The sequence below is a fragment of the Nerophis lumbriciformis genome, linkage group LG20 (assembly GCF_033978685.3).
Source record: "Nerophis lumbriciformis linkage group LG20, RoL_Nlum_v2.1, whole genome shotgun sequence".
Lineage (NCBI taxonomy): Eukaryota > Metazoa > Chordata > Actinopteri > Syngnathiformes > Syngnathidae > Nerophis > Nerophis lumbriciformis.
In genome coordinates, this window is record NC_084567.2 from 1,535,043 (window position 1) to 1,553,951 (window position 18,909).

Below are 18,909 nucleotides of genomic sequence, written 5' to 3' on the forward strand. Positions count from 1 at the left end.
TCCTGAGACTTCAGTGAAAACCTGGTATTGTACCATTCTTGGTCTCCTGAGACTTCAGTAAAACCTGGTATTGTACCATTCTTGATCTCCTGAGACTTCAATAAAACCTGGTATTGTACCATTCTTGGTCTCCTGAGACTTCAATAAAACCTGATATTGTACCATTCTTGGTCTCCTGAGGCTTCAGTAAAACCTGGTATTGTACCATTCTTGGTCTCCTGAGACTTCAGTAAATCCTGAAATTGTACCATTCTTAGTCTCCTGAGGCTTCAGTAAACCTGGTATTGTAACATTCTTGGTCTCCTGAGGCTTCAGTAAAATCTGGTATTGTACCATTCTTGGTCTCCCGAGACTTCAGTTAAAACCTGGTATTGTACCATTCTTGGTCTCCTGAGACTTCAGTAAAACCTGGTATTGTACCATTCTTGATCTCCTGAGACTTCAATAAAACCTGGTATTGTACCATTCTTGGTCTCCTGAGACTTCAGTAAAACCTGGTATTGTACCATTCTTGGTCTCCTGAGACTTCAGTTAAAACCTGGTATTGTACCATTCTTGGTCTCTTGAGACTTCAGTAAAACCTGGTATTGTACCATTCTTGGTCTCCTGAGACTTCAATAAAACCTGGTATTGTACCATTCTTGGTCTCCTGAGGCTTCAGTAAAACCTGGTATTGCACCATTCTTGATCTCCTGAGACTTCAGTAAAACCTGGTATTGTACCATTCTTGATCTCCTGAGACTTCAATAAAACCTGGTATTGTACCATTCTTGGTCTCCTGAGGCTTCAGTAAAACCTGAAATTGTACCATTCTTGGTCTCCTGAGACTTCAGTAAAACCTGGTATTGTACCATTCTTGGTCTCCTGAGACTTCAATAAAACCTGGTATTGTACCATTCTTGGTCTCCTGAGACTTCAATAAAACCTGGTATTGTACCATTCTTGGTCTCCTGAGGCTTCAGTAAAACCTGGTATTGTGCCATTCTTGGTCTCCTGAGGCTTCAGTAAAACCTGGTATTGTACCATTCTTGGTCTCCTGAGACTTCAGTAAAAACCTGGTATTGTACCATTCTTGGTCTCCTGAGACTTCAGTTAAAACCTGGTATTGTACCATTCTTGGTCTCCTGAGGCTTCAGTAAAACCTGGTATTGCACCATTCTTGGTCTCCTGAGGCTTCAGTGAAACCTGGTATTGTGCCATTCTTGGTCTCCTGAGACTTCAGTAAAATCTGGTATTGTACCATTCTTGGTCTCCCGAGACTTCAGTTAAAACCTGGTATTGTACCATTCTTGGTCTCCTGAGACTTCAGTGAAACCTGGTATTGTACCATTCTTGATCTCCTGAGACTTCAGTAAAACCTGGTATTGTACCATTCTTGGTCTCCTGAGGCTTCAGTAAAGCCTGGTATTGTACCATTCTTGGTCTCCTGAGACTTCAGTAAAACCTGGTATTGTACCATTCTTGATCTCCTGAGACTTCAGTAAAACCTGGTATTGTACCATTCTTGGTCTCCTGAGGCTTCAGTAAAGCCTGGTATTGCACCATTCTTGGTCTCCTGAGGCTTCAGTGAAACCTGGTATTGTACCATTCTTGATCTCCTGAGGCTTCAGTGAAACCTGGTATTGTACCATTCTTGGTCTCCTGAGACTTCAGTTAAAACCTGGTATTGTACCATTCTTGGTCTCCTGAGACTTCACTAAAACCTGGTATTGTACCATTCTTGGTCTCCTGAGGCTTCAGTAAAACCTGGTATTGTACCATTCTTGGTCTCCTGAGGCTTCAGTGAAACCTGGTATTGTACCATTCTTGGTCTCCTGAGACTTCAGTTAAAACCTGGTATTGTACCATTCTTGGTCTCCTGAGACTTCACTAAAACCTGGTATTATACCATTCTTGGTCTCCTGAGGCTTCAGTAAAACCTGGTATTGTACCATTCTTGGTCTCCTGAGGCTTTAGTGAAACCTGGTATTGTACCATTCTTGATCTCCTGAGACTTCAGTAAAAACCTGGTATTGTACCATTCTCAGTCTCCTGAGACTTCAGTAAAAACCTGGTATTGTACCATTCTTGGTCTCCTGAGACTTCAGTTAAAACCTGGTATTGTACCATTCTTGGTCTCCTGAGGCTTCAGTAAAACCTGGTATTGTACCATTCTTGGTCTCCTGAGACTTCAGTGAAACCTGGTATTGTACCATTCTTGATCTCCTGAGACTTCAGTAAAACCTGGTATTGTACCATTCTTGGTCTCCTGAGGCTTCAGTAAAGCCTGGTATTGCACCATTCTTGGTCTCCTGAGGCTTCAGTGAAACCTGGTATTGTACCATTCTTGATCTCCTGAGGCTTCAGTGAAACCTGGTATTGTACCATTCTTGGTCTCCTGAGACTTCAGTTAAAACCTGGTATTGTACCATTCTTGGTCTCCTGAGACTTCACTAAAACCTGGTATTGTACCATTCTTGGTCTCCTGAGGCTTCAGTAAAACCTGGTATTGTACCATTCTTGGTCTCCTGAGGCTTTAGTGAAACCTGGTATTGTACCATTCTTGATCTCCTGAGACTTCAGTAAAAACCTGGTATTGTACCATTCTCAGTCTCCTGAGACTTCAGTAAAAACCTGGTATTGTACCATTCTTGGTCTCCTGAGACTTCAGTTAAAACCTGGTATTGTACCATTCTTGGTCTCCTGAGGCTTCAGTAAAACCTGGTATTGTACCATTCTTGGTCTCCTGAGACCTCAGTAAAACCTGGTATTGTACCATTCTCCCTGGTATTGTACCATTCTTGGTCTCCTGAGGCTTCAGTAAAACCTGGTATTGTACCATTCTTGGTCTCCTGAGGCTTCAGTAAAACCTGGTATTGTACCATTCTTGGTCTCCTGAGACTTCAGTAAATCCTGAAATTGTACCATTCTTAGTCTCCTGAGGCTTCAGTAAAACCTGGTATTGTACCATTCTTGGTCTCCTGAGGCTTCAGTAAAAACCAGGTATTGTACCATTCTTGGTCTCCTGAAGCTTCAGTAAAACCTGGTATTGTACCATTCTTGGTCTCCTGAGGCTTCAGTAAAACCTGGTATTGTACCATTCTTGGTCTCCTGAAGCTTCAGTAAAACCTGGTATTGTACCATTCTTGGTCTCCTGAGGCTTCAGTAAAACCTGGTATTGTACCATTCTTGGTCTCCTGAAGCTTCAGTAAAACCTGGTATTGTACCATTCTTGGTCTCCTGAGGCTTCAGTAAAACCTGGTATTGTACCATTCTTGGTCTCGTGAGATTTCAGTTAAAACCTGGTATTGTACCATTCTTGATCTCCTGAGACTTCAATAAAACCTGGTATTGTACCATTCTTGGTCTCCTGAGACTTCAATAAAACCTGGTATTGTACCATTCTTGGTCTCCTGAGACTTCAGTAAAACCTGGTATTGTACCATTCTTGGTCTCCTGAGACTTCAGTAAAAACCAGGTATTGTACCATTCTTGGTCTCCTGAGGCTTCAGTGAAACCTGGTATTGTACCATTCTTGATCTCCTGAGACTTCAATAAAACCTGGTATTGTACCATTCTTGGTCTCCTGAAGCTTCAGTAAAACCTGGTATTGCACCATTCTTGGTCTCCTGAGGCTTAAGTGAAACCTGGTATTGTACCATTCTTGGTCTCCTGAGACTTCAGTAAAAACCTGGTATTGTACCATTCTTGGTGTCCTGAGGCTTCAGTAAAACCTGGTATTGTACCATTCTTGGTCGGAGAGGCTTCAGTAAAACCTGGTATTGTACCATTCTTGGTCTCCTGAGACTTCAGTTAAAACCTGGTATTGTACCATTCTTGGTCTCCTGAGGCTTCAGTAAAACCTGGTATTGTACCATTCTTGGTCTCCTGAGACTTCAATAAAACCTGGTATTGTACCATTCTTGGTCTCCTGAGGCTTCAGTAAAACCTGGTATTGTACCATTCTTGGTCTCCTGAGGCTTCAGTAAAATCTGGTATTGTACCATTCTTGGTCTCCTGAGACTTCAATAAAACCTGGTATTGTACCATTCTTGGTCTCCTGAGGCTTCAGTGAAACCTGGTATTGTACCATTCTTGGTCTCCTGAGGCTTCAGTAAAACCTGAAATTGTACCATTCTTGGTCTCCTGAGGCTTCAGTTAAACCTGGTATTGTACCATTCTTGGTCTCCTGAGGCTTCAGTTAAACCTGGTATTGTACCATTCTTGATCTCCTGAGACTTCAATAAAACCTGGTATTGTACCATTCTTGGTCTCCTGAGACTTCAGTAAAACCTGGTATTGTACCATTCTTGGTCTCCTGAGACTTCAGTAAAAACCTGGTATTGTACCATTCGTGGTCTCCTGAGGCTTCAGTAAAACCTGGTATTGTACCATTCTTGGTCTCCTGAGGCTTCAGTAAAACCTGGTATTATACCATTCTTGGTCTCCTGAGGCTTCAGTAAAACCTGGTATTGTATCATTCTTGGTCTCCTGGGACTTCAGTAAAACCTGGTATTGTACCATTCTTGGTCTCCCCAGGCTTCAGTGAAACCTGGTATTGTACCATTCTTGGTCTCCTGAGACTTCAGTAAAACCTGGTATTGTACCATTCTTGGTCTGCTGAGGCTTCAGTAAAACCTGGTATTGTACCATTCTTGGTTTCCTGAGACTTCAGTTAAAACCTGGTATTGTACCATTCTTTGTCTCCTGAGACTTCAGTAAAACCTGGTATTGTACCATTCTTGATCTCCTGAGGCTTCAGTAAAACCTGGTATTGTACCATTCTTGATCTCCTGAGACTTCAATAAAACCTGGTATTGTACCATTCTTGGTCTCCTGAGGCTTCAGTAAAACCTGGTATTGTACCATTCTTGATCTCCTGAGGCTTCAGTGAAACCTGGTATTGTACCATTCTTGGTCTCCTGAGACTTCAGTTAAAACCTGGTATTGTACCATTCTTGATCTCCTGAGACTTCAGTAAAACCTGGTATTGTACCATTCTTGATCTCCTGAGGCTTCAGTAAAACCTGGTATTGTACCATTCTTGATCTCCTGAGACTTCAATAAAACCTGGTATTGTACCATTCTTGGTCTCCTGAGGCTTGAGTAAAACCTGGTATTGTATCATTCTTGGTCTCCTGAGACTTCAGTAAAACCTTGAACTTAAGTTCCTAATGAGACAATAAATACACTTTTCTGTGGACGCCAACCTCTCATGTTGACATGCTAGAAAGGTGTGTCCAACACGTATAAAGGGGCAGGTGTCACACGAATGATTGCAGTAGGAGGGACACAACGAGACCATGGTTCCACATTTTGACAAAACATCAAACAACCTTCAGGTATTTTCATGTCATTTACACATTTTGTGTGATTATAACAATAACACAACATTATATGTGCATGACATAATTGACCCTGTTACATGTACCTCAATCTGTGCGTCTTTTAATTTGTGTGTCTGTATTTAGATCTCTGTGTGTGTGTGTGTGTGTGTGTGTGTAAAAAAAAAAAAAGTGTATGTTTGTGTATTTAGATTTGTGTGAAGCAGGAACCCAGATTGGCTGTCTTTTTACACTTCTGTGTAGGATTTGTGTGTCCGTGCAGCGATCTGAACGTGTACAAAGACTTGTGTGTCTGCAACTTGACCTTGCCTTTCCCTTTACTCACCACTAGTGGGCGCCTTGCACCCACTAGTGTTATTCTGTGGACTCTGCATCACTTGCTGTAAGTACAAGTTCATGTCTTAGTAGTAACTTAGTAGTAACTTAGTAGTATTTGTGTCTTCTTCAAGTAAGTTAGCAGTCATGTGACCACTTAGCTTTGTCATTGCCAGTTTAATGTGGTGTCTTCACCACGCAATAACATGAGTGGGTGCATGGCGCCCACTAGTGGGGAGTAAAGGCCAAGTCTTATATTATATTATATTATATTTCTATATGTCTCCAGACACATCTTATATTATAATTATATATTATATTTATTATATTATATTATATTTCTATATGTCGCTAGACAAGTCTTATATTATATTATATATTATATTTATTATATTATATTATATTGTATTTCTTCATGTCGCCTGACAAGTCTTATATTATATATGATATTTATTATATTATATTATATTTCTGTATGTCACCAGACAAGTCTTGTATTATATTATATTTATTATATTATAATATATTATATTATATTTCTATATGTCACCAGACAAGTCTTTTTACACGTTTAGGTGGGACACACAAGTCACAAAAGTGCAGTTTAAAAAGACAGACAATGTAGGTTCCTGCTTCACACAAATCTAAATACACACACTTTTTTTTTTACGCGCACACAGATCGAAATACGGACAGATTTTTTTTTCCTTACTTTTTTCACACAAACACACATCGGAATATGGACACACAAATTAAAACAGATAAATCGAAAAATACGGACACACAAATTAAAACACACACAAATCGAAATACAGACACACAAATTAAAACACACACAAATTGAAATACGGGCAAAAATTAAACCACACACACAAATCCAAATACAGACAGACAAATCGAAATACAGACACACAAATTAAAGCACACACACAAATCGAAATATGGACACACAAATTAAAGCACACACACAAATCGAATTACGGACACACAAATGAAAACACACACAAATCGAAATACAGACACTCAAATTAAAACACACACACAAATTGAAATACGGACACAAATTAAACCACACACACAAATCCAAATACAGACACAAATTAAAAAACACACAAATGGAAATACGGACACACAAATTAAAACACACACAAATCCAAATACAGACACACAAATTAAAACACACACAAATCCAAATACAGACACACAAATTAAAACACACACAAATTGAAATACAGGCAAAAATTAAACCACCCACACAAATCCAAATACAGACAGACAAATCGAAATACAGACACACAAATTAAAGCACACACACAAATCGAAATATGGACACACAAATTAAAGCACACACACAAATCGAATTACGGACACACAAATGAAAACACACACAAATCGAAATACAGACACTCAAATTAAACCACACACACAAATTGAAATACAGACACACAAATTAAAAAACACACACAAATGGAAATACGGACACAAATTAAAACACACACAAATCGAAATACAGACACTCAAATTAAAACACACACACAAATTTAAATACGGACAAAAATTAAACTACACACACAAATTCAAATACAGACACACAAATTAAAACACACACACACACACACACACACACACAAATGGAAATACAGACACACAAATTGAAATACGGACAAAAATTAAACCACACACAAATCCAAATACAGAAAGACAGACAAATCCAAATACAGACACACACATTAAAACACACACACAAATCGAGATACGGACACACAAATTAAAGCACACACACACACACACAAATGGAAATACAGACACAAATTAAAACACACACACAAATCGCAGTACGGACAAAAATTAAAACACACACACAAATCGAAATACAAACACAAATTAAAACACAAATCCAAATACAGACAGACAAATCGAAATACAGACACACACATTAAAACACACACCCACAAATCGAAATACGGAGACACACATTAAAACACACACACACACAAATCGAAATACAGACACACAAATTAAAACACACACACAAATTGAAATACTGACACACAAATTAAAACACACATACACACAAATCGAAATACGGACACACAAACTAAAACACACACGCACAAATCAAAATACGGACACCAGTAAAACACACAAATTGAAATAGGGACACACAAATTAAAACACACACAAATCGAAATACAGACACACAGATTGAGATACAGACACACAAATTACATGAATGTGATGACAGACTCACATATTTTTACACAATAGTTCTGCCACAATAAAAGCTTTATTGCCGTCAAGTGAATGCATGACAACACTCTTTCACTTTTAATGGCGACAAAGCGGATCACATCTTATTCTCTGGCAAAGTGTGTTGTGGAGTGGAGTTAGGCCACGCCCACTGTTCTGCTAGGCCACACCCACTGTTCTGCTAGGCCACACCCACTGTTCCGCTACACTCCCATCATCATTTGTTCATGAGCCAAGTCCACAAACGTGACAGACTGGCATGAATAAATAAAGACATGGAACACTGGCTCTTATTTTCTTTGTAAGACAGCAGGCGCTCTTCTTTGGCGCCGACTCGGTGCTCAGGTGCCAAGGAGCGTCCTGCAATATTTCATACTGACTTGGTATCAGTCTTCCTCTCAGGGAATACAACACACAAGTTCTTTTGGATGACATATACAGGTAAAAGCCAGTAAATTAGAATATTTTGAAAAACTTGATTTATTTCAGTAATTGCATTCAAAAGGTGTAACTTGTACATTATATTTATTCATTGCACACAGACTGATGCATTCAAATGTTTATTTCATTTAATTTTGATGATTTGAAGTGGCAACAAATGAAAATCCAAAATTCCGTGTGTCACAAAATTAGAATATTACTTAAGGCTAATACAAAAAAGGGATTTTTAGAAATGTTGGCCAACTGAAAAGTATGAAAATGAAAAATATGAGCATGTACAATACTCAATACTTGGTTGGAGCTCCTTTTGCCTCAATTACTGCGTTAATGCGGCGTGGCATGGAGTCCATGAGTTTCTGGCACTGCTCAGGTGTTATGAGAGCCCAGGTTGCTCTGATAGTGGCCTTCAACTCTTCTGCGTTTTTGGGTCTGGCATTCTGCATCTTCCTTTTCACAATACCCCACAGATTTTCTATGGGGCTAAGGTCAGGGGAGTTGGCGGGCCAATTTAGAACAGAAATACCATGGTCCGTAAACCAGGCACGGGTAGATTTTGCGCTGTGTGCAGGCGCCAAGTCCTGTTGGAACTTGAAATCTCCATCTCCATAGAGCAGGTCAGCAGCAGGAAGCATGAAGTGCTCTAAAACTTGCTGGTAGACGGCTGCGTTGACCCTGGATCTCAGGAAACAGAGTGGACCGACACCAGCAGATGACATGGCACCCCAAACCATCACCCAACCATGCAAATTTTGCATTTCCTTTGGAAATCGAGGTCCCAGAGTCTGGAGGAAGACAGGAGAGGCACAGGATCCACGTTGCCTGAAGTCTAGTGTAAAGTTTCCACCATCAGTGATGGTTTGGGGTGCCATGTCATCTGCTGGTGTCGGTCCACTCTGTTTCCTGAGATCCAGGGTCAACGCAGCCGTCTACCAGCAAGTTTTAGAGCACTTCATGCTTCCTGCTGCTGACCTGCTCTATGGAGATGGAGGTTTCAAGTTCCAACAGGACTTGGCGCCTGCACACAGCGCTAAATCTACCCGTGCCTGGTTTACAGACCATGGTATTTCTGTTGTAAATTGGCCCGCCAACTCCCCTGACCTTAGCCCCATAGAAAATCTGTGGGGTATTGTGAAAAGGAAGATGCAGAATGCCAGACCCAAAAACGCAGAAGAGTTGAAGGCCACTATCAGAGCAACCTGGGCTCTCATAACACCTGAGCAGTGCCAGAAACTCATCGACTCCATGCCACGCCGCATTAACGCAGTAATTGAGGCAAAAGGAGCTCCAACCAAGTATTGAGTATTGTACATGCTCATATTTTTCATTTTCATACTTTTCAGTTGGCCAACATTTCTAAAAAATCCCTTTTTTGTATTAGCCTTAAGTAATATTCTAATTTTGTGACACACGGAATTTTGGATTTTCATTTGTTGCCACTTCAAATCATCAAAATTAAATGAAATAAACATTTGAATGCATCAGTCTGTGTGCAATGAATAAATATAATGTACAAGTTACACCTTTTGAATGCAATTACTGAAATAAATCAAGTTTTTCAAAATATTCTAATTTACTGGCTTTTACCTGTATGTTGAGTAAAAAGGACCAGCGAGACAGAATGGTACAATACCAGGTTTCACTGAAGCCTTCAGCGTCCTCTACAACCTGTCGTCACGTCCGCTTTTCCTCCATACAAACAGCGTGCCGGCCCCGTCACATAATATATGCGGCTTTTCACACACACACACAAGTGAATGCAACACATACTTGGTCAAAAGCCATACAGGTCACACTGAGGGTGGCCATATAAACAACTTTAACACTGTTACAAATATGCGCCACAATGTGAACCCACACCAAACAAGAATGACAAACACATTTCGGGAGAACATCCGCACCGTAACACAACATAAACACAACAGAACAAATACCCAGAATCCCTTGCAGCACTAGCTCTTCCGGGACGCTACAATATACACCCCCCCTACCCCCATCTCTCGAATTCAAGGTTGGCAAGTATGCTCTACCGTCATATTTAAGAATATTAATACGAATATTGTTTGTTTGATATACTTGAAGGCTGCACAACACTGATGTTCTTGTACAATAGTTGTTATCTGTGCTCATATTCATAATACTGTTTTGATATGGTTATAGATGTTCTTCTTGGAATGTATCGTCACCTCTCGGCAGACGAAACTCAAATGTCATTTCTGTGCTGAAAAATTTTGAAGCACAGTGATCTTAAATCTTATTGTCAGAATAATTGTATCTAAGTTATCACAAAAGTTTGTGTTTCAATGAGTTCCCGGCGAGCAGACAAAAGCTGTCTTTGATCTTACCAATCAAAAGGCTTGTAAAACTCCACTGTGTAGGATGGGAAGCGACATGAAGGTGTGGGTTTCTTTGATGTATTGTAATCCACAGGAAGATTTTGTCTTGACCCGAGATCTACAAAGCAGAGAGGAAGCAGCACCCGACCCCGCTCCAGGCACCTTTTCTTTGAACTGTTTTGTAACCAAAGGCGACGGCTGTTTACGACCCCCCTTCCCTTAGAAACAGCTGTTGCCATGTAATCAGGGAAAGTCCAAATACAATCTTTCGTCAGAGCGTGGTGAGACACCGTACAAGGGTGCAGGTCTACGCGTTTCTCCTCATTGAGCCAAATTGAATTCTGTCTCTGTTTAATTCCTTGCTTCCTTGTCTGTTTAATAGATGAACCTGACACTTATTTTTAGGGTAAAATTATGCTGCTAGTTTTTTTTAAACTGTAAATTCTTGTTTTTACAATGAATTACTGTACATTTGAAAGACTATACCACCGTTATTTTTACAGTACAATGCTGGCAACCGAGCTTTTTTTTTTTACAGTTAAAATCTACGGTTGTTTGAAATTTGAAAAACTATACCAATTTTATTTCTTCTGTAAAATTTCGACGACTGTGTTGCTAGTTTTTTTTTTTACCATAAAACTACTTTTATTCATTTATATTTACATCGTATCAAAGAAGCTAACAAACTCCAGTAACATTTACCACAGACTTTTTAAACTGTCACTGGTTTACGGTTCAATTCTGACCATTCCTGTAAATTAAACCCACTTTTATTTTTAGGGTCAAATTATGGTGACGTAGCTGCAAGTTTTTTTGTTTTTTTTTACTGTAAATTCTACGGCCGTGCATTACTGTAAATTTGAAAGACTATACCACTGTTATTTTTACAGTACAACACTGGCAACTGAGCTTATTTTTTACCGTTAAAATCTACACTTGTTGTTTGAAATTTGAAAAACTATACCAATTTTATTCCGACGACTGTGATGCCAGTTTCTTTTTTTTTCTTTTTTTACCGTAAAACTACTTTTTAATTTTTTTTTTACATTGTATAAAACAAACTCCAATAACATTTCCGATATACTTTTTAAACTTTTAATTTACTATTGAAGCAAATCATGCTGAGTTAAATAGAAACATTTTGGTCAAATGAGTATTGAGGAAGGTGAAAATTCCCAGGTGTGCGCATTGACTGCTGAGATTGTGTTGCCATGACAACGGCATTGACATTTCTTTTGGTTTTAGTATGTTTTTTGTTTGGGAACAAACGCGACACAAACCTTGTTAGAACTAGCACTGTTGAATATGTGAGTGTGTTTGCTTCACTGATGACACTATTTGGTCAACATCCTTTTGTCCTACTCATTTCAGCGGTTCTTGAACTCACCATAGTGTGGACTGTTTGTTTACATGTACAATCTTCCACTCCTTCTTTGTCTCATTATGTCATACTTGCCAACCTTGAGACCTCCGATTTCGGGAGGTGGGGGGGTAGGGGGGGGGGGGGTGTGGTTGGGGGCGTGGTTAAGAGGGGAAGAGTATATTTACAGCTAGAATTCACCAAGTCAAGTATTTTATGTATATATATATATATATATATATATATATATATATATATATATATATATATATATATATATATATATATATATAAGAAATACTTGACTTTCAGTGAATTCTAGCTATAAATATATATTTATTTTATTATATATATATATATATATATATATGTATAAATAAATAAGAGAAATACTTGAATTTCAGTCTTCATTTATTTACACATATACACACACAACACTCATCTACTCATTGTTGAGTTAAGGGTTGAATTGTCCATCTATTCTCTGTCACTATTTTTCGAACTGATGATGCATTGATGTGTGGCACGCACAAAAGTGCCTTCATCAAATGCACTAGATGGCAGTATTGTCCTGTTTAAGAGTGTCACAACATTGCTGTTTACGGCAGACAAACTGCTTTACGGTAGGGGAAAACACGTCACTCAGGTCCGCATGGAGCTGGAGGGGGCGCGACCTCCAGCTCCGCCTGAATTTCGGGAGATTTTCGGGAGAAAATTTGTCCCGGGAGGTTTTCGGGAGAGGAGCTGAATTTCGGGAGTCTCCCGGAAAATCCGGGAGGGTTGGCAAGTATGCATTATGTCCACCAAAAGTTTTATACTGTGCGTGAATGACAGGTGAGCTTTGTTGATGTTATTGACTTGTTGGAGTGCTAATCTGGCATATTTTGTCACTGCAAGCTAATCAATGCTAACATGCTATTTAGGCTAGCTGTATGTACATATTGCATCATTATGCCTCGTTTGTAGCTATATTTGAGCTCATTTAATTTCCTTTACTTTTATCCTCTTTGTAAATCATTTATCAGCAAACATTACCTAAGACAGCCTGCCATTTCCTTTAACTTGGACACATTTCCAGGAGTTATCTCACCTTCTGAGTTGCCTCTGATTTACTAATGTTTTCCAATGTTGTAAAAATGTGTAGAATAAATGTTAAAATTTCGACATTTCTGCCAACAAAGATTTGCTTAAGCCTGCGACACATAGACATTTTGATAGTAGGCTATTGTAGCTAATATAAACACTTACGTCACGTGTTGCCTTCATTATAACACTTATATAAGACTTTTAAAGTCATGTTGATAGTAGGCTAATATAACTAATATAGACACTTACATCATGTGTTGCCTTCATTATAACACTTATACAAGACTTTTAAAGTAATTTTGATAGTAGGCTATTGTAGCTAATATAAACACTTACGTCATGTGTTGCCTTCATCATAACACTTATATAAGACTTTTAAAGTCATTTTGATAGTAGGCTAATATAACTAATATAGACACTTAAATCATGTGTTGCCTTCATTATAAGACTTTTAAAGTAATTTTGATAGTAGGCTAATATAGCTAATATAGACACTTACGTCATGTGTTGTCTTCATTATAACACTTATATAAGACTTTTAAAGTCATTTTGATAGTAGGCTAATATAGCTAATATAGACACTTACATCATGTGTCGTCATCATTATAACACTTATATAAGACTTTTAAAGTCATTTTGATAGTAGGCTAATATAGACACTTACATCATGTGTTGCCTTCATTATAACACTTATAAAAGACTTTTATAGTCATTTTGATAGTAGGCTAATATAGACACTTACATCATGTGTTGCCTTCATTATAACACTTATATAAGACTTTTAAAGTCATTTTGATAGTAGGCTAATATGGACACTTACGTCATGTGTTGTCTTCATTATAACACTTATATAAGACTTTTAAAGTCCTTTTGATAGTAGGCTAATATAGACACTTACGTCATGTGTTGTCTTCATTATAACACTTATATAAGACTTTTAAAGTCCTTTTGATAGTAGGCTAATATAGACACTTACGTCATGTGTTGTCTTCATTATAACACTTATATAAGACTTTTAAAGTCATTTTGATAGTAGGCTAATATAGACACTTACATCATGTGTTGCCTTCATTATAACACTTATATAAGCCTTTTAAAGTCATTTTGATAGTAGGCTAATATAGCTAATATGGACACTTACGTTATGTGTTGTCTTCATTATAACACTTATATAAGACTTTTATAGTCATTTTGATAGTAGGCTAATATAGACACGTCATGTGTTGTCTTCATTATAACACTTATATAAGACTTTTAAAGTCATTTTGATAGTAGGCTAATATAGCCAATATGGACACTTACGTCATGTGTTGTCTTCATTATAACACTTATATAAGACTTTTAAAGTCATTTTGATAGTAGGGTAATATGGACACTTACATCATGTGTTGTCTTCATTATAACACTTATATAAGACTTTTAAAGTCATTTTGATAGTAGGCTAATATAGACACTTACATCATGTGTTGTCTTCATTATAACACTTATATAAGACTTTTAAAGTCATTTTGATAGTAGGCTAATATAGCTAATATGGACACTTACGTCATGTGTTGCCTTCATTATAACACTTATATAAGACTTTTAAAGTCATTTTGATAGTAGGCTAATATAGCTAATATGGACACTTACATCATGTGTTGTCTTCATTATAACACCTATATAAGACTTTTAAAGTAATTTTGATAGTAGGCTAATATAGCTAATATGGACACTTACGTCATGTGTTGCCTTCATTATAACACTTATATAAGACTTTTAAAGTCATTTTGATAGTAGGCTAATATAGCTAATATGGACACTTACATCATGTGTTGCCTTCATTATAACACTTATATAAGACTTTTAAAGTCATTTTGATAGTAGGCTAATATGGACACTTACGTCATGTGTTGCCTTCATTATAACACTTATATAAGACTTTTATAGTCATTTTGATAGTAGGCTAATATAGACACTTACGTCATGTGTTGTCTTCATTATAACACTTACATAAGACTTTTAAAGTAATTTTGATAGTAGGCTAATATAGCTAATATGGACACTTACACCATGTGTTGTCTTCATTATAACACTTATATAAGACTTTTAAAGTCATTTTGATAGTAGGCTAATATAGACACTTACGTCATGTGTTGCCTTCATCATAACATTTATATAAGACTTTTAAAGTCATGTTGATAGTAGGCTAATATAGCTAATATGGACACTTACGTCATGTGTTGTCTTCATTATAACACTTATATAAGACTTTTAAAGTCATTTTGATAGTAGGCTAATATAGATACTTACATCATGTGTTGTCTTCATTATAACACTTATATAAGACTTTTAAAGTCATTTTGATAGTAGGCTAATATAGACACTTACGTCATGTGTTGCCTTCATTATAACACTTATATAAGACTTTTAAAGTCATTTTGATAGTAGGCTAATATAGACACTTACGTCATGTGTTGTCTTCATTATAACACTTATATAAGACTTTTAAAGTCATGTTGATAGTAGGCTAATATAGCTAATACAGACACTTACATCATGTGTTGCCTTCATTATAACACTTATGTAAGACTTTTAAAGTCATTTTGATAGTAGGCTAATATAGACACTTACGTCATGTGTTGTCTTCATTATAACACTTATATAAGACTTTTAAAGTCATTTTGATAGTAGGCTAATATGGACACTTACATCATGTGTTGTCTTCATTATAACACCTATATAAGACTTTTAAAGTAATTTTGATAGTAGGCTAATATAGCTGAAAATAATACCCACGTTAAACCGGTGTGTGGTGCAAAGGAGGTTGGGGTAGACCACAAGGAAGTGTTCTACACGGAGAAAGAAGTCCTAATGTGACCTCTTCAAAGCCAGAAAGTTTTGATTCATGTCCGTTATCTGATTTTGTCTACCATATAAAAAACTGAATGAACACCCTCCAAGACTGGTGAGTCCATTATTTCTGCCAGAGGGTTGTAGTTGCAGTAGTTAGTTCCTATTAGTCCATCAAGTCTTCTTGTCCTACCTTGAAACGGGTACAGGGACTTGCAGGTTCCAATGCTGGCCAGCGGTTCTTCATCATCAAAGTCATCATCAAACTCAGAACTTCGCGACTTGGAGAAGTGGACTTCTGCACTCTGGTCCTCCGTGTAGCTGCCGTCTGGACTGAAGCACAAAGACAGCCCAGTTAGTCTCTGTCGGAAGAACCAGGAGTAGTTCTACCGCCTTGTCCACACGGGAACCATACTAGGTCAGAATGTAGTGTGTCGCAGAAGATACTAGGTCGGAATGGTGTGTCGCAGAAGATTCTAAGTCGGAATGGTGTGTCACAGAAGATACTAGGTCGGAATGTAGTGTGTCGCAGAAGATACTAGATCGGAATGGTGTGTCGCAGAAGATACTAGGTCGGAATGGTGTGTCGCAGAAGATACTAGGTCGGAATGTAGTGTGTCGCAGAAGATACTAGGTCGGAATGTAGTGTGTCGCAGAAGATACTAGGACGGAATGGTGTGTCGCAGAAGAGAAGATTCTAGGTCGGAATGGTGTGTCGCAGAAGATACTAGGTCGGAACGTGGTGTGTCGCAGAAGATACTAGGTCGGAATGTAGTGTGTCGCAGAAGATACTAGGTCGGAATGTAATGTGTCTCAGAAGATACTAGGACGGAATGGTGTGTCGCAGAAGAGAAGATTCTAGGTCGGAATGGTCTGTCGCAGAAGATACTAGGTCGGAACGTGGTGTGTCGCAGAAGATACTCGATCAGAATGGTGTGTCGCAGAAGATAATAGGTTGGAATGTAGTGTGTCGCAGAAGATACTAGATCGGAATGTAGTGTGTCGCAGAAAATACTAGGTCGGAATGTAGAGTGTCGCAGAAGATACTAGGTCGGAACGTGGTGTGTCGCAGAAGATACTCGATCAGAATGGTGTGTCGCAAAAGATAATAGGTCGGAATGGTGTGTCGCAGAAGATACTAGGTCGGAATGTAGTGTGTCGCAGAAGATACTCGATCAGAACGGTGTGTCGCAGAAGATACTAGTTCGGAATGTAGTGTGTCGCAGAAGATACTAGGTCGGAATGGTGTGTCACAGAAGATACTAGGTCAGAACGTGGTGTGTCGCAGAAGATACTAGGTCGGAACGTGGTGTGTCGCAGAAGATACTAAGTCGGAATGGTGTGTCGCAGAAGATACTAGGTCGGAATGTGGTGTGTCGCAGAAGATACTAGGTCGGAATGTAGTGTGTCGCAGAAGATACTAGGTCGGAATGTAGTGTGTCGCAGAAGATACTGGGTCGGAATGTAATGTGTTGCAGAAGATACTAGGTCGGAATGTAGTGTGTCGCAGAAGATACTAGGTCGGAGTGGTGTGTCGCAGAAGACACAGCTTGGCTGTGGCTGAGGTTCCAGCGCCACATGCAGGCGTTACATGGTTTTCACCCAGGAGTCCGATCTGTCTGGACCAGATCTCTTTCCAACCTTGGTTCCCATGTGGACAGGGTCTAAGTTGTTGGTTCCCATGTGGACAGGGTCTAAGTTGTTGGTTCCCATGTGGACAGGGTCTAAGTTGTTGGTTCCCATGAGGACAGGGTCTAAGTTGTTGGTTCCCATGTGGACAGGGTCTAAGTTGTTGGTTCCCATGTGGACAGGGTCTAAGTTGTTGGTTCCCATGTGGACAGGGTCTAAGTTGTTGGTTCCCATGTGGACAGGGTCTAAGTTGTTGGTTCCCATGTGGACAGGGTCTAAGTTGTTGGTTCCCATGTGGACAGGGTCTAAGTTGTTGGTTCCCATGTGGACAGGGTCTAAGTTGTTGGTTCCCATGTGGACAGAGTCTAAGTTGTTGGTTCCCATGTGGACAGGGTCTAAGTTGTTGGTTCCCATGTGGACAGGGTCTAAGTTGTTGGTTCCCATGTGGACAGGGTCTAAGTTGTACCTCTCTCTGCTGGCCGGACTCCGACCGTCCAGCTGCTTCAAGCTTCGGCTTCCCGGTGTCGACACCTCACTGCCGAAACGTGAACCTTGACCTCGGCTGCTGTGTTCTGACGACCTGCGGTCCACCTCCGCCACCCACGCCTGACACACACACACACACACACACACACACACACACACACACACACACACACACACACACACACACACACACACACACACACACACACGAGTGAGTTTCTGTTGTACGATGGAAAGGTGTGATCATGTGGTATGGTTGTCTTTGAACCTTGAACAAGAACTAAAGTTTGTTACGTTTAGAAGTAACCACCAACAAGATGAAATATTTGCTACGCCGAAGAGTAACGATGAACAATGTTTAGGAGTAACGACTTAGAGAGCAGCGACTATGAGTATGACGTAACCGACTCAGTGGCCTAGTGGTTAGAGTGTCCGCCCTGAGGTGGGTAGGTTGTGAGTTCAAACCCCGGCCAAGTCATACCAAAGACTATAAAAACGGGAGCTTGACACTCAGCATCAAGGGTTGGAATTGGGGGTTAAATCACCAAAAATGATTCCCGGGCGCGGCCACAGCTGCTGCTCACTGCTCCCCTCACCTCCCAGGGGGTGAACAAGGGTGATGATGGGTCAAATGCAGAGAATCATTTTGCCACACCTCGCGTGTGTGTGATAAGCATTGCTACTTTAACTTAACTTTTTAAGTTAAGAAAGAATAGTGTTTGCTACGTTTAAGTGTAACGACGAACAAGAATAAACGCAACACAACTTTAATGACGTGTACTTGAACGCAACACAACTTTACTCTCACTGTGTACCTGAATGCAACACAACTTTATTATCAGTGTATCTGAAC

At 39.2% G+C, this 18,909-nt stretch overlaps 1 protein-coding gene across 3 annotated transcripts in view; it reads right to left on the bottom strand.

Moving 5' to 3' along the window:
* The window catches only part of LOC133619140 (formin-binding protein 1-like), a 56,158-nt gene that overhangs the window by 1,495 nt on the left and 35,754 nt on the right, over nucleotides 1-18,909 (bottom strand). For all 3 annotated transcript variants that reach the window (XM_072915313.1, XM_072915315.1, XM_072915314.1), the window contains 2 exons: nucleotides 18,037-18,176; nucleotides 16,135-16,274 (listed from right to left, as the gene is read on the bottom strand). In XM_072915313.1, the coding sequence (XP_072771414.1) occupies nucleotides 16,135-16,274; nucleotides 18,037-18,176 (280 nt within the window). The remainder of the gene's footprint in view (nucleotides 1-16,134; nucleotides 16,275-18,036; nucleotides 18,177-18,909) is intronic.